The sequence below is a fragment of the Trematomus bernacchii genome, unplaced genomic scaffold (assembly GCF_902827165.1).
Source record: "Trematomus bernacchii unplaced genomic scaffold, fTreBer1.1, whole genome shotgun sequence".
In the NCBI taxonomy this organism is placed as follows: Eukaryota; Metazoa; Chordata; class Actinopteri; order Perciformes; family Nototheniidae; genus Trematomus; species Trematomus bernacchii.
The window spans coordinates 3,043,746-3,060,895 of record NW_022987840.1 but is presented as its reverse complement, the minus strand read 5'-3'; the positions used below and the strand labels follow the sequence as shown (position 1 = coordinate 3,060,895).

Here is a 17,150-nt window from a genome sequence, read left to right as displayed (position 1 = left end):
TTGTGTAGTTATCCCAAATTATTAAACCAACCTTCCACGGACCCACATGCAGTTAAACTAATGCAATACACATACATTGAAAATAAACAAGTCACTGTTATAGAAAATAAAATATTAGTTGGCTTCATGGTATCATCAACACTTTACTCATTATTCCCTCCTTCCTCAGATGAGCACTTTGTGGATAAACATAGAAATGAGCTGATCAACAGAGTGAACTGCGTTGCAGACATTTTGGATAAGCTCCTTGAGGAAAAAGTCATCCAACAAGCGATTTATGATAAAATCAGGAAAATCCCAACCAATCAGGAGCAGATGAGGGAACTCTTCAGTGGTCCCCTGAATGCAGCAGGGCCTCGTGGCAAAGAAGTCTTCTACAGAATCCTTGAGAAAGAGGAGAAATATCTCATTGAGGAGCTAAAGGGAAAGAAGTGAATGTTGTGGAGAAATCATTTTTTAGACTAAAAAGAAAAAAGCGTCTTAAACGATTCCAATGGGGAAATAGTCATGTAAATGTCTCTGTAGGGGGTTCTATAAAATATAGCAGATTTTATCTTACATTTTTGTGCTAAACGATTCTGTTGTTGTTTTTTCCCTCATGAAAATATGTTTACTTTTGGAGGCCAATGTTTTCTATTTCGAAATACATTTTCAATAAACTCTTATAAATATTACACATGTCGAGTGAATAGAGTGTTTTAAAAGTTGAAGCAGACATAATGATGTAATGAAGTTAACAGATTTAGGAACGTCGCTTTCCTCCTAGAATTAAAAAAATGTGAACATATTATTATCATTTATTAAACTGATTGTTCAGAGGGATACTGGAAGAAGGTAGTATTCTTTTGACATTATCCACAAACGTTGCTTTATTAACCAACCTCAATGTGTATGAACTAATTGTTTAGCCTTACCTTCTTGTATGTTTGGATGAAGCGAGGCATGACTTTACTTGGTGATGAAAGTACAGTTTATACATTTAAAGGGGAACTGCAGCAATGTTTAGATATCCAGTCTGTTTAGGAGTCTTGTAAAGTAGCTGCCGCATGAGTAAAACAAGTTATACAAAGCCTTATGTGGCTCTAGAGGGAGCTGTCTGATAGATAATGCCTGTTGGAGTTCAATACTACACATTTGGAAATGTTATGTGTTTGTAATATGTTTGATTTTCTCATTTCAGTTGTAAATTAATGTGTGGGATGTTTTATTTAATTTTTTTATTTAATCGTTTATTTGGCAGGGACAATGCACAGTAATGAACACTTAAAACATTCAAATGTGTCAAGCGTAACAGTGCCAGATTTAGCTTTGAGCTAATTTCCATCCGCAGTCCCTCACATAAAACATTTAAGAAAATTACATTTTACAAACATAGCAAAAACAAAATACATGATATGCAAAAAGTGCAAAAGAGCAAGAGCAGCATACACAAGTATTTATCACATGGTAATACAATATAGCAGCTACGACATATAAAGTGCAAGAAAAGATAAAAGTGCTAGATAAAGTGCAAGAGGAGATACCCCTGTGTTAAAGTGCATTTAGCGGTGATTGCACGTCTGTTTGTTTCTCAACCATTCTTAGAGTTGACCTTTAAAGCTATTGAGAGTGGGACAATCCCGTATCTCAGTTGGGAGGCTATTCCAGAATGAGCTGCCTTTAACGGAGAGGACATTTTGTCCAAAAGTGGTCCGTCTACGGTGGACTTCACAGACTCCTCTCGTTTCTGACCTAGTGCAGCGTCCAGTGTGTTTTGTGGATGAATTCCCCTAAGGGAGGGGGGGCCAGTCCATGTAAACATTTATTAAAAAAACATACTTTTAAAAGACTTTAAATTGTCAAAACTCAAGAAATTGTGTTTTTCAAGGATGGTACAGTGGTGGCATGAATTTGGCTTTCTGTCAAACACCTTGATAGCTCTCTTGTACAGCTGTTCTATGGGTTTCAGGTTTGTGGCACAAGCAAACGACCAGTTTGTAAAACAGTATTCAATGTGGGATAGAATCATACAGTGGAGGTATGACTTTGCAGCATTGACAGTTAAGAAAGGTCTGATTTGTTTAAAATGTTGCAAGTTGAATTGAACGGTATTGGATACTTTCTTAATATGTTTCTTAAAAGTCAAGTTCGAGTCCAGTATGACTCCAAGATCTAGGTCATGAAATGCTTTTTAAGGATTCATTTTAAAGTGTGTTATTCCCCTCTGAAGTGATGATTACACTCCAGTCGAACCCGTCCCTCCAGCCTCACCACTGCACCCCCAGATGTTATATAAGCAAAAATGCAGCTATGTAATGTCTGTGTGACAACTGAGTCTGGCAGAGTCAGTGACATTCTTTAAAATACTGGTAAGAATGTATCTGTTTAAAACAGCTTTTTATTTTGTTTTATACGGTCCTGAGTCCTGGATCGCGAGCCCTGGATCTTGAGTCGTGGCTGTGCCTATTGCTGTGGTCCTGGATCATAAGTCCTGGATGGATATCCTCGTGGATTCATCTTCTTATTAGACACATGCATTTCCAAACATTTGGACTACCTATGTTGCAAATGTATCATCTTTTCAATTTACACACGGCATCTATTGCACGTCTGTCCGTCCTGGGAGAGGGATCCCTCCTCTGTTGCTCTCCCTGAGGTTTCTCCCATTTTCCCCTTTAAACTGTGGGTTTTTCTCTGGAAGTTTTTCCTTGTACGATGTGAGGGTCTAAGGACAGAGGGTGTCGTATTGTCATACTGATATTCTGTACAAACTGTGAAGTCCACTAAGACAAATGTAACATTTGTGATATTGGGCTATATAAATAAACATTGATTGATTGATTGATTGATTATATACCATTTTATTTCCAATATGTCCTTTCTGCTCTATTATTTTTGTCATTTGTTTTATTAATATTATGGTTGGGCTTTTTATTAAGCTTTGTCTATGTAAAGCACATGTAACTTTGTTTTTAAAAGTGCTGTAAGTGCATATTATATATGTGCTGGTTAAATTCAGTCCACAATAGCTCTTCTTTAATATAGGAGTTCACGGCTTCGGCATGAAAGACAACTCTGCCTGTTTTAAACTTTATGTTGAGTATGATAAATATTGTGAGTCTATAATTGTTTTCTATTGTTTTAATTTTGTCAGAGGAGTACTCACAAGATACACAGTAATGGTTCTTCATAGCACTTGTGGGAGTAGTCTAACTGTACTGATTCCTACAGTATCAATATCTTTAAGAATGTATGGCAGAATGTTTTTTCACCCCTCATAATTTAATATCATTTTTATTGTTAGGGCGGTGGTTTGAGCAGTAAAGAGATAAGAGAACCACGTGACTTCAGAGAAAAGGACACGCACGTTTAACTTCCTCTTCTGCAAACTGAACGAGGGGTAGAAATGTGGCGTGATTTAAACGTTGTCTCTGTTTTCATAAAGTTTAAAGATACTGAAAGATATTGAGAACCTGTAGGAAGCAGACTGAGGGAGAAAGAGAGAAACATCCGGTGAGTTTTATCTCTACGTGCAGCACGAACAGGTTTAACGTTCACGAGACAGATCACGGCCAGCTCGTGTCCCGCAGTTATTGAACATTAATGGAAGGATCTCAACTCCAACGTTTTGCTTTCACTTTAACCTTTCTGCGTTTTCTTTGCACTAATGACATGTAAAATGGACATGTTGGTTATACTATTCAGTCACAACACATTCACTTCATAACTGTCTCACTGACACATCTCTTACGCTTCTGTTTTTTTAGGGTTTCAATTTCCTGCCGTCTAGTTTTACAAAATAGTGTCTGAAACTGTTATGGCAGGTTTCATGTGTTAGAAAATGACAAAAATGCTACTTTTAGTATTGTGGAGTTTGTGCTGCGTGGAAATGACCATTTCCTGGGCTGTAAAGCTTTTAACCTATAAATACATGGATTAAAAAAGCAGTTTTTAATTGGAGAATTAGTACTTGTTTGAGCCATTTTTAAATAACAAAATGGCAAACAATCTGTTGTGTCAGCTTCTCAAATGATTTCCTAAATAATTTTATATCATTGGAAATTGAGCCTCTTTAGATTTGGACTGAATTAGCTCAACATTGTTCGTTAAGCTTCCACAATTGATTTTAACCTTTCATGATTTCTCAAAGCTGTGCATGAGATGTTCTTAAAGAGCCTTTCACTTTACTTGTAGCTTTTACTTGTCATTGGCTTTATTGTCTGTTTCTGATTCACACATGTATTCATAGTACTTGTTTTCTTGGGCTGAACATTTGGAGTTGTCATTTAACCGAGCCTCACAATGTGTAGTGTAGCCTAAGCTAGTTTTAATTGTTCATTTCTTAGTGTGGGGACCGTTAAAGAAAGAGAGCATTTTGTTTCTCTTTCCTAAATGTATAGGAGACAACAGAGGTATGTGTAAAGTCTAACAACAATACATTTTGTTAACAGCACCTTGATCCTCGGCAGCACCTGATCTAAACACAATGGAGGAAGGTGTGCACAGGTATTACGGTATGTACACAGTCTGTTAGTTTGAGTTAAGGTTGGCTACAACAAGCCGAGTTTAATAGTAGAATCTGACTGGAAAACGTATTTCCTTCTGTTTCATCATTTAGGAAATTCTTCACTCGACTTACACAATAGCATATTGTCGACTAATCAGTTAGTTTGGTTATTGGGTTGTTTTTACCGGACCCCGGATCTGTAAAACTTAATTTTCCTCACAAAGAATCATGCAGAATCACCACATTAAACTTGTATTTACCAGAGATGTGCTCCTCAGTTTCTTAGAAGTAATTCATTCAGAGTAAAAGGTAATTTTCCAGTTTTGTAATATTAGATGAATTTGAGGTTTTACACATTTTTATTAAATATATCGTGATGCATATTATCGCTAACCACTTTGCCTTTTCTTTCCTCAGTGCTATTTGTGGATAAACATCGATTAGCACTAGTCCAGAGAGTAAAAAACATTGAACCGATTCTGGATGGACTGCTCTCATATAAAGTTATCAATAGAGAGAATTATGAGGAAATCCTATCCCTCCATGGCCCTCAGGAGAAGATGAGGTCTCTCCTAAGAGGGCCTTTGAGAGTCTGTGGACCTGGAGGAAAAGAGATATTCTACAAACTGCTGAGAGAACATGAGTCAGATCTCCTCGATGACCTTGCTGATGAGTCTGAGAAATATAAGAAGAATAAGAAAGACATGGAGGTGAGTACATATTTAATTAGGAAAAGGATTTTAATTAAAGTTTTGATATCATATGGTGGGCCGCTCATATAATCACTGCTTTTGAGATGCAATTGGTGTATGCAATAGAAAACATTTTAAACTTAAAGTTATATAAATAAAATATTAATGAATGCACTCTAAGCCAAACAATTAAAACAGCATCAGTTATCTTAACTCACCTTGATCTGGCAAATGTTTCTGAAATCGACGAGGAAATCCTTCACTGAGAAACAATATTCTGTAACCTGATATTTTCAATCATGATTTAAAATGATTGACAACATTTCAAATAATTTACTAACCAATTGGGCCCTGTGTGGAAGAATGGGTTTTCCTTAACCAAACAACAATTTATTTAGATTTGGGACAAACATCCACTTGAGTACAAAAATAAACTGATTTTGAATTTGGTGGAAAAAAAACATGGGATTAAAATGATTAATGATAAAGATATGACATTTTGGACCGCTATGGATGTAAACTGACACTGTTGTGGAGGCATACAACCGCAATACAGTAAATCGAGTTTTGAATATACAATCTAAAAGTTCATCTTGGTGATAGAAATAAGAAGAGACTCAGTCTCCAATCTTGGATGTGAATCACACACATAACCAACATCCTATCCTGCATACACTATAAGATATCTCCTTTAAACTTTACAGGTAGAAAGCATGGGGGCTCAGAAGAGACTTCTTGAAACATTGAATGATTTGAGTTCAGATGAGTTTAACCAATTCAAGTCACTCATTGAATTAGAGGAAAGTTTCCCACGGATCCTAAGGGGTCGACTCAAAGTGGCAAACACAGATGAAACGGTGGATCTGATGGTGAAGACGTTCAGCGGAAAGTGTGTGAATATGAACAAAACGGTTTTAAAGAAGATGAACAGGACTGATCTGGTGCAGAGATTGTCAGACATCAGCTCAGGAACCAAAGGTAAGAGAAAACAGACAGAAATATGTATATTCCGATACCAAATGTATCTTAAGCCATTGAACAGTGTTAGAATATATTTAAGTGGATATATAAATAATTATATTGTCACTGTTGAGGAGGTTAGTGTGTCACATTGGGATGAAATAAATGAAATGGGCCTTTTTCCTTTTTTTTTTTATCTTCAGAGGAACCGCTTCCTTCTCTGATCCAGAGCGTGAGTAATGTCCCATCAATTTCACACAGTGATCTTTGACTCAGTAGATTAAGAAGACTGTTAATAATCTTCATCCTGAACTTCATTTTTTTGTCCCAGATAGTTTTCATAAAGAAATAATCTGATCATGCCAAATTAGGTACACATCCTGTACGTTCTTAGCCATTAATGTTATCTATATAGTATTTGTTCAAATACAACAAAAAAGATGAAACTGGTTAAACATCGACTGTGTTGTAAAATCAAGAGGCTTATCGCAGTTTTTCTACCACAGCCTTTGAAAGAGTTACCCAGGAGGTCAAATAAAGTCATGATTCAAACACCCAATTTATTTAAAAAAAAGGTTTTATGATGAACAATATAAAGTGTACTGATACGTTGTGCGTGAGATACCTGATGTTCTCTTACCACATCCACTCTTGTAAAACACTGAAACTGACGAGATGTAAACCAAAATAATCTGTAATCATTCCAGCTGAGAAATTGCTCTTTTGTCCCATTAACATCTCCTTTGATTTTACCAGGTGGAAATGATGGCGTCTGTCATAGAGCTGCTTCTGGAAACACTGAAAGATTTGAGTGACCAGGATTTACAGAGGTTCCAGAGGGTCCTGAATAAAATTCAGTCTGACAAAGACTACCCACACATCTCACCAAGGTGGCTCATGATGAGTGACAGGCAGGACATGGTGTTTTCTTTGGTGCGAGATCACGGCCAGCAGTCTGTGGAGATGACCCAACATATTTTTAGTAGGATTCGGAGGACTGATCTGGTGCAGAGGCTGTCACAAAGCAGCTCAGGACCCAAAAGTAAGACAAATAAAACACAAACATCTTTAAATCATCAAACCTGTTTATCCTAAGTTAATAAGCTCTGTATTGTTCTTTTTAAGTTATAATTAAAGATGAAACATAGATGTCTTATGCATTTATATCCTAGTGTACAAAATATGTTTTATGTCTAATGTCTAGGGTAAAATGAATTGAGTTGGTTTGTTTCACCTCTTTGCTCTTCAGAGAAACACTCAGAGGCACAGCGACCTGCAGTGATCCAGAAAGTAAGTAATGTCACATCTGTCTGACTTTCTACAACACACCTTTCCTTCAACAGATAATGATATGACCCAAACACATGATCGACTTATCTATGATGGTCTGTCTGTCTGTCTGTCTGTCTGTCTGTCTGTCTGTCTGTCTGTCTGTCTGTCTGTCTGTCTGTCTGTCTGTCTGTCTGTCTGTCTGTCTGTCTGTCAAAACCCAACAACAACTAACCAGTTTATAAGAGTTAAAGGGAAAACATTAACAGTGATGAGATGCAAATAGACACATTTGTAATCATCCAAGAGGAATATACACATGTCTGATGAATGTATTGATTATTTCAGGTAGCAACAATGGCAGCTGTTAAACATCTGCTTTTGGAAACTCTGAATGATTTGAGAAACGAGGATCTTGAGAAATTCAAGCAGTCCCTGGATTTAATTGTTACCATGAACAAACAAATAAACATGTCATGGGAATGGAGATCCTCAACAGGCAGAGCACAAACAGTGGAACAGATCATTCAGATCTTCGGCCAACAGTGTGTAGAGATAACCATGGAGGTTTTGAAGGACATTAAAAGGACTGATCTGATGCAGAGGTTTACAAAGCCCAGCTCAGAACTCAAAGGTAAGACAAAGAAAAAAACAAAACGTTTCATCACATATATTTTATAAATCATAATGAAAAAGTAATTGTCTAACCTCTGTGTCATCATCAATGTGAAATATAAAAAAAATTGGCACAGGAATCAATGCAAACATTAAAGAAATATTAAAATACCAACAGACCAGACTCTCAACAAGAAACAGAATGTTTTACGTTTAAGTAGTTTAGTTTTTGTTGCTGGGATCTGGGGCCTCATTTATAAAGCCTTGCGTAGGATTCACGTGGGAAGGTTGCTTACGTAGGACAAAGCAAATAAATACGCACCGACACTTTCCGATTCATAAAAGACTGCGTACCGGCACAGGACTTGCGTACGGCACATCCTACGCTGGTTTCCCTTTATAAATCACAATCAACTCGAAATGCGGCGCAGCTTTATTTTTTTGTATTTGGTGGTTTGTGTTCCAGCTGTCGATCAGCAACTATATATCCATAATCCACCAGTTAAAGGAAATACAACTAATGCGTTGTGTTATATTAGCTGTACAATTTACCACATATGGTGTTCTTAGTTTCCATACCTCCTGTGTTTTACGAGCGACTTATCAAGTAGGCTATTGGCGAACGGCATAAAACATGATTAAAAATGATAGTATATAAAACCATGCTCGTATCTATACAACCTATAGAAATGCAAAACGGCCTCAGTTTAAAGTAATTCTGTCCTTCTGTTTACCGCATCATTTATGAGAATACATTTCTTAACAAGAGAACATAATCGAGGGGTGATCAATAACATTTCCGTATTTATTTATTTCTCCAAATTATGTTTTTGTGTGCACTGAGGAGTCGCAAACAGGCGTTTGTTTAATCATTTTAAGATTGGGTTTAATCAATTTGTGAAAATGAATTCTTCAGATATGATAAATGAGAGGTAACATTTTATTTATGGTATTATTTCCACATATTTCTCTCCATTCTTCCTTCTGCCAACGGTGTCGCAGTTTCTCGTCTCTCCCGTTTTGTGCTTAGTGCGTACGCATGGGTCAGAGTTTGCGTGGAGGACCACACTTTCCCGCCAAGTTAGTTTTTTATAAATCGCAAACAGTGCGTAGAAACTGCCGTACGCCATCTTTTGTGCGTACGCACCGTTTATAAATGAGGCCCCTGGTGTGTTAGTCATTCACTTTATTTTCTCTCTTCAGAGATGTACTCTGTGGATGAACATCGACCTGCACAGTCCGAGGGAGTGAGTCTGACTTTACACATCACAGCTTTCATTCAATAGATGCAAGTTGTTAACCATATCCATCTTGAACATAAAAAGGATGATGCAAACCTGTTGTGTCTCGTCAAATGTGTTAGTTATGTTATGTATTACGTCTGTCATTCATGTTTTTTCACGTCTAGTCATGTCTGTTTATATTAGGTCATTTCATCTTTAGTCAATCTCTGTGTTTATTGTCATGTCTCATTTTCCATTTCCTGTTTTATTTTGTGCTTACCTCTTGTCTTTTATTTCAGGCCCTGTTTCTTCCTCCCCTTGTGTGTTTTTCCCGCCATCGTCAGCGTCTGCCACGCCCCTGATTGTTTCCACCTGTTCCCACTCACCTCATGTTTAAATAGTCCTGTCTTCCCCTGTCCTGTGTCAGTTCGTCTTGTTTGTTTCCCCGAATGGTCGTGCCAAGCCTCAGCTCAGAAAGGATCGCTTTCACTCATGTCAGGTTTTGTTATTTTGTTTATTTTGTTGGCTTAAGTTTTTATTAAGTCCTCTTTTTGCTATGCTAGTTTTTTTTCTCCTTGTGAGCGCCTTTTGTTATTTCCACCACCTACTCTGTTAAGAGGGATTACCTGACCTGTGAAATTAAAATTACTTTTTTTATATTCAAGACTTTGTCTCTGGGTCGTGCATTTGGGTTCATCAGTTTGTGTTGAGGTCCTGACAAAACCAAACTATTTTTAAGGTTGATCTCTTCTGTCAAAATTAGCTTGAGAGATCTTGTCAAAATTGTAGAAAACCCACTTTTCTGAAACACTGTCTCTGATCAAATGAAAATAAAGTAATATTTATTTCCATAGAGAAAAAACACATTGTCTTACCGTACACATCTGTTTATTTGTTCAGGCACCAATTGCAGCAGTAAAACCGATCCTTTTGAAAACTCTTAAGGATTTGAGTGGCGATGAGCTCGACAGATTTCAGTGTTTGCTGCAGTTCACGTACTTCCAGAAGAGCATATCCTACTCCTTTCATGGATATCCCTATCAGACAGGAAGTGCACTCGAGTTAGTGGATCAGATGGTGGAGACCTGTGGTCCGCAGTCTGTGGAGGTGACCAGGGAGGTTTTAATGGACCTGAACAGAACTGATCTAGTGGAGAGATTATCGGAGACTATCTTAAGACTCAAAGGTAAGAGAAAGAAAACAAAAACTGCTACAGTACACAATCATCTGTGTATCATGGATGTGTAATCCTCTGTGGGACTAATAAAGGTATTCTGATTCTGATTAATACATATATTTTAGAATTCATAATCATGAGTTTTGTAATTGTTGCAATGCAATGCAATGCAATGTATTAGAGTGTTTTTGATTTAAAGGAAAAGTTCACCTACAAAATTATCAGTTGTTCTGTATTACAATTACTCACCCTGAGTTCTCTATAATTGTTGAAGACATCTGTTTTCTTGCATGCCTCCGCTGTGAGTAATAAATAAAGAAATGGAGATCGTCTTCATTAATTGAAGTAAATGGGGGCGTGTTTAATAACAGTTCAACTTTATCTAAACAACCTAACCTCTAAAACACTTCTGCATCAACAGTCTCATACTTGCACGTGGAGTACCCGTCTGTGCCTTGAAATGTATAAAACAGGAAGGTTTAGTGAAAATGCATGTTTTAAGGAAGTAGTGAGCTCGTGCCAGGATAAATGAGACTTGGATTCTACTGCACGAGTTGTTTGGGAGTTTGTAAATAGATGTTTTATATAGTTTTAGTCATACAGTTAATACAGTTTTTCTCTTGTTAAACATAGCTCCCGATTAATCAATACTTTTTTCTGTTTTGTTTCTTGAAGAATTAAAGGTAACAAGGCAGGAGTCATTTCTATTAAAAGGTCATTTTGTGGGTGTAGTGTTCCTTTAATGGGTGTTAATAATATAATGGCAAACCTCTCACTCTTTGTGATTGATTTGAATGATCCCAGCATGAACCATATTTGAGTGTTATTTTGCAGTTTAATTATTCATATTACGTTATCTTTTTCAAAAGTAACTCAATCTGACTAAAGTTGTCCATAGTCTGATTTTGAATCAGTCGTGTGTCATTTTTTCTCCTCAGAGAAACCACTTCCTTCACTGATCCAGAGAGTGAGTAATGTCCCATCACTCTGACTCCACCCAGTGCAGCTTTGACTCAGTAGATTTAGAAGACTGAAAATAATCTCCATCCTGAACATTATTCATGATACAAACATATTTTGGTCTCGGATAGTTTTCTTACAGAAATAATCTGATCACGCCAAGTTAGGTACACATACTGTATGTTCTAAGGCATGTTATTTATGAGTAGTGTTAATAATTTGTGTTACGTCTGTCTGGAGGGGAAATTATAGCACATTCTTCACGAGTTGTTTCTCTAACATTGAGAAAGAGAAATTCACAATACTGATGCAAAAATATAGATAATGATTCTTACTCTTTTATACCAAAATAAAAACATGCAACTGGTTAAACTGCATCTCAGTTGTTAAATCAAGACGCCTGACGTAATTCTTCTACCACAGCCTTTGAAAGAGTTACCTAGGAGGTCAAATAAAGTCATGAATCAAACACGCCGTTTATACAAAAAGAAAAAATGTTTGTGATGAATTGGATGAACAATATAAAGTGCACTGATACGTTGTGCGTGACATGGCTGATGTTCTCTTACCACATCCACTCTTGTAAAACACTGAAACTGACAAGATGTAAACCAAAATAATCTGTAATCATTCCAGCTGAGAAATTGCTCTTTTGCCCCATTAACATCTCCTTTTCTTTTACCAGGTGGAAACGATGGCGTCTGTCATAGAGCTGCTTCTGGAAACACTGAAAGATTTGAGTGACCAGGATTTACAGAGGTTCCAGAGGGTCCTGAATAAAATTCAGTCTGACAAAGGCTACCCAGACATCTCACCAAGGTGGCTCATGATGAGAGACAGGCAGGACATGGTGTTTTATTTGGTGCAAGATCACAGCCAGCACAGACTGCTGGAGATGACCACTGAGGCTTTTGAGAGGATGAACAGGACTGATCTGGTGCAGAGGCTGTCACAAAGCAGCTCAGGACCCAAAAGTAAGACAAATAAAACACAAACATCTTTAAATCATCAAACCTGTTTATCCTAAGTTAATAAGCTCTGTATTCTTCTTTTTAAGTTATAAATATAGATGAAACGTATATTTATAATGTATTTATATCCTAGTGTACAAAATGTTTTTTATGACTACTCAGAACAATGATTAATATTTTGTGAGAGGGTAAAATGAATTGAGTTGGTTTATCTCCACCTCTTTTCTCTTCAGAGAAACACTCAGATGCACAGCGACCTGCAGTGATCCAGAAAGTAAGTAATGTCACATCTGTCTGACTTTCTACAACACACCTTTCCTTCAACAGATAATGATATGACCCAAACACATGATTGACTTATCTATGATGATCTGTCCGTCTGTCTGTCTGTCTGTCTGTCTGTCTGTCTGTTTGTCAAACCCAACAACAACTAACCAGTTTATAGCAAATAGACACATTTGTAATTGTCCAAGAGCAATATACACATGTCTGATGAATGTATTGATTATTTCAGGTAGCAACAATGGCAGCTGTTAAACATCTGCTTTTGGAAACTCTGAATGATTTGAGAAACGAGGATCTAGAGAAATTCAAGCAGACCCTGGATTTAATTGTCTCCAAGAAGAAGCTGAGATATTTTTCATGGATTTTGAGATCCTCAGCAGGCAGAGCACAAACAGTGGAACAGATGATACAGATCTTCGGCCAACAGTGTGTAGAGATAACCATGGAGGTTTTGAAGAACATTAACAGGACTGATCTGAGGCAGAGGTTGACAAAGCCCTGCTCAGAACTCAAAGGTAAGACAAAGAAAAAAAAAAAAACTCACATCGCATACATTTTATATTTCAGTATAAAAAATAATCTGTCGTCATTAACAATGTGAAGTATGAAAAAAACATGGGACAGGAATCTATAGAAACATTAAAGAAATAATAAAATACCATAAAATGCCACCGACATATAGTCTCAACAAGAAACAGAATGTTTTACGTTGAAGTAGTTTAGTTTTGTTGCTGGGATCTTGTGTGTTAGACATTCACTTTATGTTCTCTCTTCAGAGATGTACTCTGTGGATGAACATCGACCTGCACAGTCCGAGGGAGTGAGTCTGACTTTACACATCACAGCTTTCATTCAATAGATGCAAGTTGTTAACCATATCCATCTTGAACATAAACATTATGATGCAAACCAAACCGTTTTTAAGGTTGGTCTCTTCTGTCAAAATGATTTTTCTTCCACTGATGTTCTGATCAGATTAGCAGACTGAAGTCTGAACATATCAAAGTTTGGATTTGTGAAGAAAAAAGCTAAACATATTTAATAGAACAGATGTTAGTGTGTCTTTGACTTGAGAGATCTTGTCAACATTGTAGGAAACCCACTTGCCTGAAACAATGACTGATTAAATGAAAATAAAGTAATATTCATTTCCATAGAGAAATAACACCTTTTCTTAAACATCCGTTGAATTCAGGCACCAATTGCAGCAGAGAAAGAGATCCTTTTGAAAACTCTGAAGGATTTGAGTGGCGATGAGCTCTACAGATTTCAGTGGTATCTGCAGTTCACGTACTTCCAGAAGAGCATATCCTCCTTTCATGGATATCCCTATCAGACAGGAAGTGCACTCCAGCTAGTGGATCAGATGGTGGAGACCTGTGGTCCGCAGTCTGTGGAGGTGACCAGGGAGGTTTTAATGGACATGAAGACAAGTGATCTAGTGGAGAGATTATCAGAGACTATTTTAAGACTCAAAGGTAAGAGAAAGAAAACAAAAACTGCTACAGTACACAATCATCTGTGTATCATGGATGTGTAATCCTCTGTGGGACTAATAAAGATATTCTGATTCTGATTAATACATATATTTTAGAATTCATAATCATGAGTTTTGTAATTGTTGCAATGCTTTTGTATTGGAGTGTTTTTGATTTAAAGGAAAAGTTCACCTACAAAATGACCAGTTGTTCTGTATTACAATTACTCACCCTGAGTTCTCTATAATTGTTGAAGACATCTGTTTTCTTGCATGCCTCCACTGTGAGTAACAAATAAAGAAATGGAGAACGTCTTTATGAATTTAAGTAAATGGGGGCGTGTTTAATAACAGTTCAACTTTATCAAAACAACCTAACCTCTAAAACACTTCTGCATCAACAGTCTCATACTTGCACGTGGAGTACCCGTCTGTGCCTTGAAATGTATAAAACGGGAAGGTTTAGTGAAAATGCATGTTTTAAGGAAGTACTGAGCTCGTGCCAGGATAAATGAGACTTGGATTCTACTGCAGGAGTTGTGTGAGTTTGTAAATAGATGTTTTATATAGTTTTAGTCATACAGTTAATAAAGTTGTTCTGTTGTTAAACATAGCTCCCTATTAATCAATACTTTTTTCTGTTTTGTTTCTTGAAGAATTAAAGGTAACAAGGGAGGAGTCATTTCTATTAAAAGGTCATTTTGTGGGTGTAGTGTTCCTTTAATGGGTGTTAATAATATAATGGCAAACCTCTCACTCTTTGTGATTGATTTGAATGATGCCAGCATGAACCATATTTGAGTGTTATTTTGCAGTTTAATTATTCATATTACGTTATTTTTTTCAAAAGTAACTCAATCTGACTAAAGTTGTCCATAGTCTGATTTTGAATCAGTCGTGTGCCATTTTTTCTCCTCAGAGAAACCACTTCCTTCACTGATCCAGAGAGTGAGTAATGTCCCATCACTCTGACTCCACCCAGTGCAGCTTTGACTCAGTAGATTTAGAAGACTGAAAATAATCTCCTTCCTGAACATTATTCATGATACAAACATTTTTTGGTCTCGGATAGTTTTCTTACAGAAATAATCTGATCACGCCAAGTTAGGTACACATACTGTATGTTCTAAGCATCAATGTAATTTATGAATAGTGTTAATTTGTGTTATGTCTGCTGGAGGGGAAATTATAGCACATTCTTCATGAGTTGTTTTTCTAACATTGAGAAAGAGAAATTCACAATACTGATGCAAAAATAAAAACATGCAACTGGTTAAACTGCGTCTCAGTTGTTAAATCACATGTTTCTACCACAGCCTTTGAAAGAGTTACCTAGGAGGTCAAATAAAGTCATGAATCAAACACGCCGTTTATACAAAAAGAAAATGTTTTTGTGATGAATTGGATGAACAATATAAAGTGTACTGATACGTTGTGCGTGACATGGCTGATGTTCTCTTACCACATCCACTCTTGTAAAACACTGAAACTGACTAGTTGTAAACAAAAAATAATCTGTAATCATTCCAGCTGAGAACTTGCTCTTTTGCCCCATTAACATCTCCTATGATTTTACCAGGTGGAAACGATGGCGTCTGTCATAGAGCTGCTTCTGGAAACACTGAAAGATTTGAGTCACCAGGATTTAGAGAGTTTTCAGATGGTCCTGAGTCAAATTCTCTCTGACAATGGCTACACACAGATCTTACTAAGGTGGCTAATGATGAGAGACAGGCAGGACATGGTGTTTTCTTTGGTGCAAGATCACGGCGATCACAGACTGCTGGAGATGACCACTGAGGCTTTTGAGAAGATGAACAGGACTGATCTGGTGCAGAGGCTGTCACAAAGCAGCTCAGGACCCAAAAGTAAGACTAATATGACACAAACATCTTTAAATCATCAAACCTGTTTATCCTAAGTTAATAAGCTCTGTATTCTTCTTTTTAATTATAAATAAAAAACGAATATTTATAATGTATTTATAATGTATTTATATCGTAGCGTACAAAGTAGGTTTTATGACTAATCAGAACAATGATTAATATTTTGTGAGAGGGTAAAATGAATTGAGTTGGTTTATCTCCACCTCTTTTCTCTTCAGAGAAACACTCAGAGGCACAGCGACCTGCAGTGATCCAGAAAGTAAGTAATGTCACATCTGTCTGACTTTCAACAACACACCTTTCCTTCAACAGATAATGATATGACCCAAACACATGATCGACTTATCTATGATGATCTGTCTGTCTGTCTGTCTGTCTGTCAAACCCAACAACAACTAACCAGTTTATAAGAGTTAAAGGGAAAACATTAAAAGGGATGAGATGCAAATAGACACATTTGTAATCATCCAAGAGGAATATACACTGATGAATGATGTCTGATGAATGTATTGATTATTTCAGGTAGCAACAATGGCAGCTGTTAAACATCTGCTTTTGGAAACTCTGAATGATTTGAGAAACGAGGATCTAGATAAATTCAAGCAGACCCTGGATTTAATTGTCTCCAAGAAGAAGCGGAGATATGTTTCGTGGATTTTGAGTTCCTCAACAGGCAGAGCTCAAACAGTGGAAAAGATAATACAGATCTTTGGCCAACAGTGTGTAGAGATAACCATGGAGGTTTTGAAGGACATTAACAGGACTGATCTGAGGCAGAGGTTTACAAACTTAGAACTCAAAGGTAAGACAAAGAAGAAGAAAAAACTTCACATCACATAAACACGTTTTTCATAAACGTTATATCTCATATATTTTATAATTCCTAATAAAAAAGTAATTGTGAAACCTCGGTGTCATCAATCATCAATGTAAAATATTAAAAAAAATTGGCACAGGAATCAATGCAAACATTAAAGAAATATTAAAATACCAACTGACCAGACTCTCAACAAGTAGTTTAGTTTAGTTGCTGGGATCTTGTGTGTTAGACATTCACTTTATTTTCTCTCTTCAGAGATGTACTCTGTGGATGAACATCGACCTGCACAGTCCGAGGGAGTGAGTCTGACTTTACACATCACAGCTTTC

The 17,150-nt window shown here is 36.8% G+C and overlaps 1 protein-coding gene across 8 annotated transcripts in view; it reads left to right on the top strand.

Moving 5' to 3' along the window:
- The first annotated feature begins 3,328 nt into the window (after positions 1 to 3,328).
- The window catches only part of LOC117500509, a 78,167-nt gene continuing 64,345 nt past the window's right edge, over positions 3,329 to 17,150 (top strand). For 3 of the 8 annotated variants that reach the window (XM_034153384.1, XM_034153383.1, XM_034153382.1), the window contains exons 1-21: positions 3,331 to 3,492; positions 4,431 to 4,493; positions 4,904 to 5,196; positions 5,883 to 6,156; positions 6,342 to 6,370; positions 6,895 to 7,180; positions 7,388 to 7,428; positions 7,756 to 8,041; positions 9,226 to 9,269; positions 10,146 to 10,431; positions 11,361 to 11,389; positions 12,068 to 12,356; positions 12,587 to 12,627; positions 12,868 to 13,153; positions 13,415 to 13,458; positions 13,834 to 14,116; positions 15,035 to 15,063; positions 15,695 to 15,983; positions 16,220 to 16,260; positions 16,524 to 16,803; positions 17,077 to 17,120. In XM_034153384.1, coding sequence (XP_034009275.1) covers positions 4,466 to 4,493; positions 4,904 to 5,196; positions 5,883 to 6,156; positions 6,342 to 6,370; positions 6,895 to 7,180; positions 7,388 to 7,428; positions 7,756 to 8,041; positions 9,226 to 9,269; positions 10,146 to 10,431; positions 11,361 to 11,389; positions 12,068 to 12,356; positions 12,587 to 12,627; positions 12,868 to 13,153; positions 13,415 to 13,458; positions 13,834 to 14,116; positions 15,035 to 15,063; positions 15,695 to 15,983; positions 16,220 to 16,260; positions 16,524 to 16,803; positions 17,077 to 17,120 — 3,222 coding nt within the window. In that variant the 5' untranslated portion in view covers positions 3,331 to 3,492; positions 4,431 to 4,465. Of the gene's footprint in view, positions 3,493 to 4,430; positions 4,494 to 4,903; positions 5,197 to 5,882; positions 6,157 to 6,341; positions 6,371 to 6,894; positions 7,181 to 7,387; positions 7,429 to 7,755; positions 8,042 to 9,225; positions 9,270 to 10,145; positions 10,432 to 11,360; positions 11,390 to 12,067; positions 12,357 to 12,586; positions 12,628 to 12,867; positions 13,154 to 13,414; positions 13,459 to 13,833; positions 14,117 to 15,034; positions 15,064 to 15,694; positions 15,984 to 16,219; positions 16,261 to 16,523; positions 16,804 to 17,076; positions 17,121 to 17,150 lie in introns of all 8 variants that reach the window. The other 5 variants (XM_034153385.1, XM_034153381.1, XM_034153380.1 and 2 more) reach the window with 5 other exon arrangements.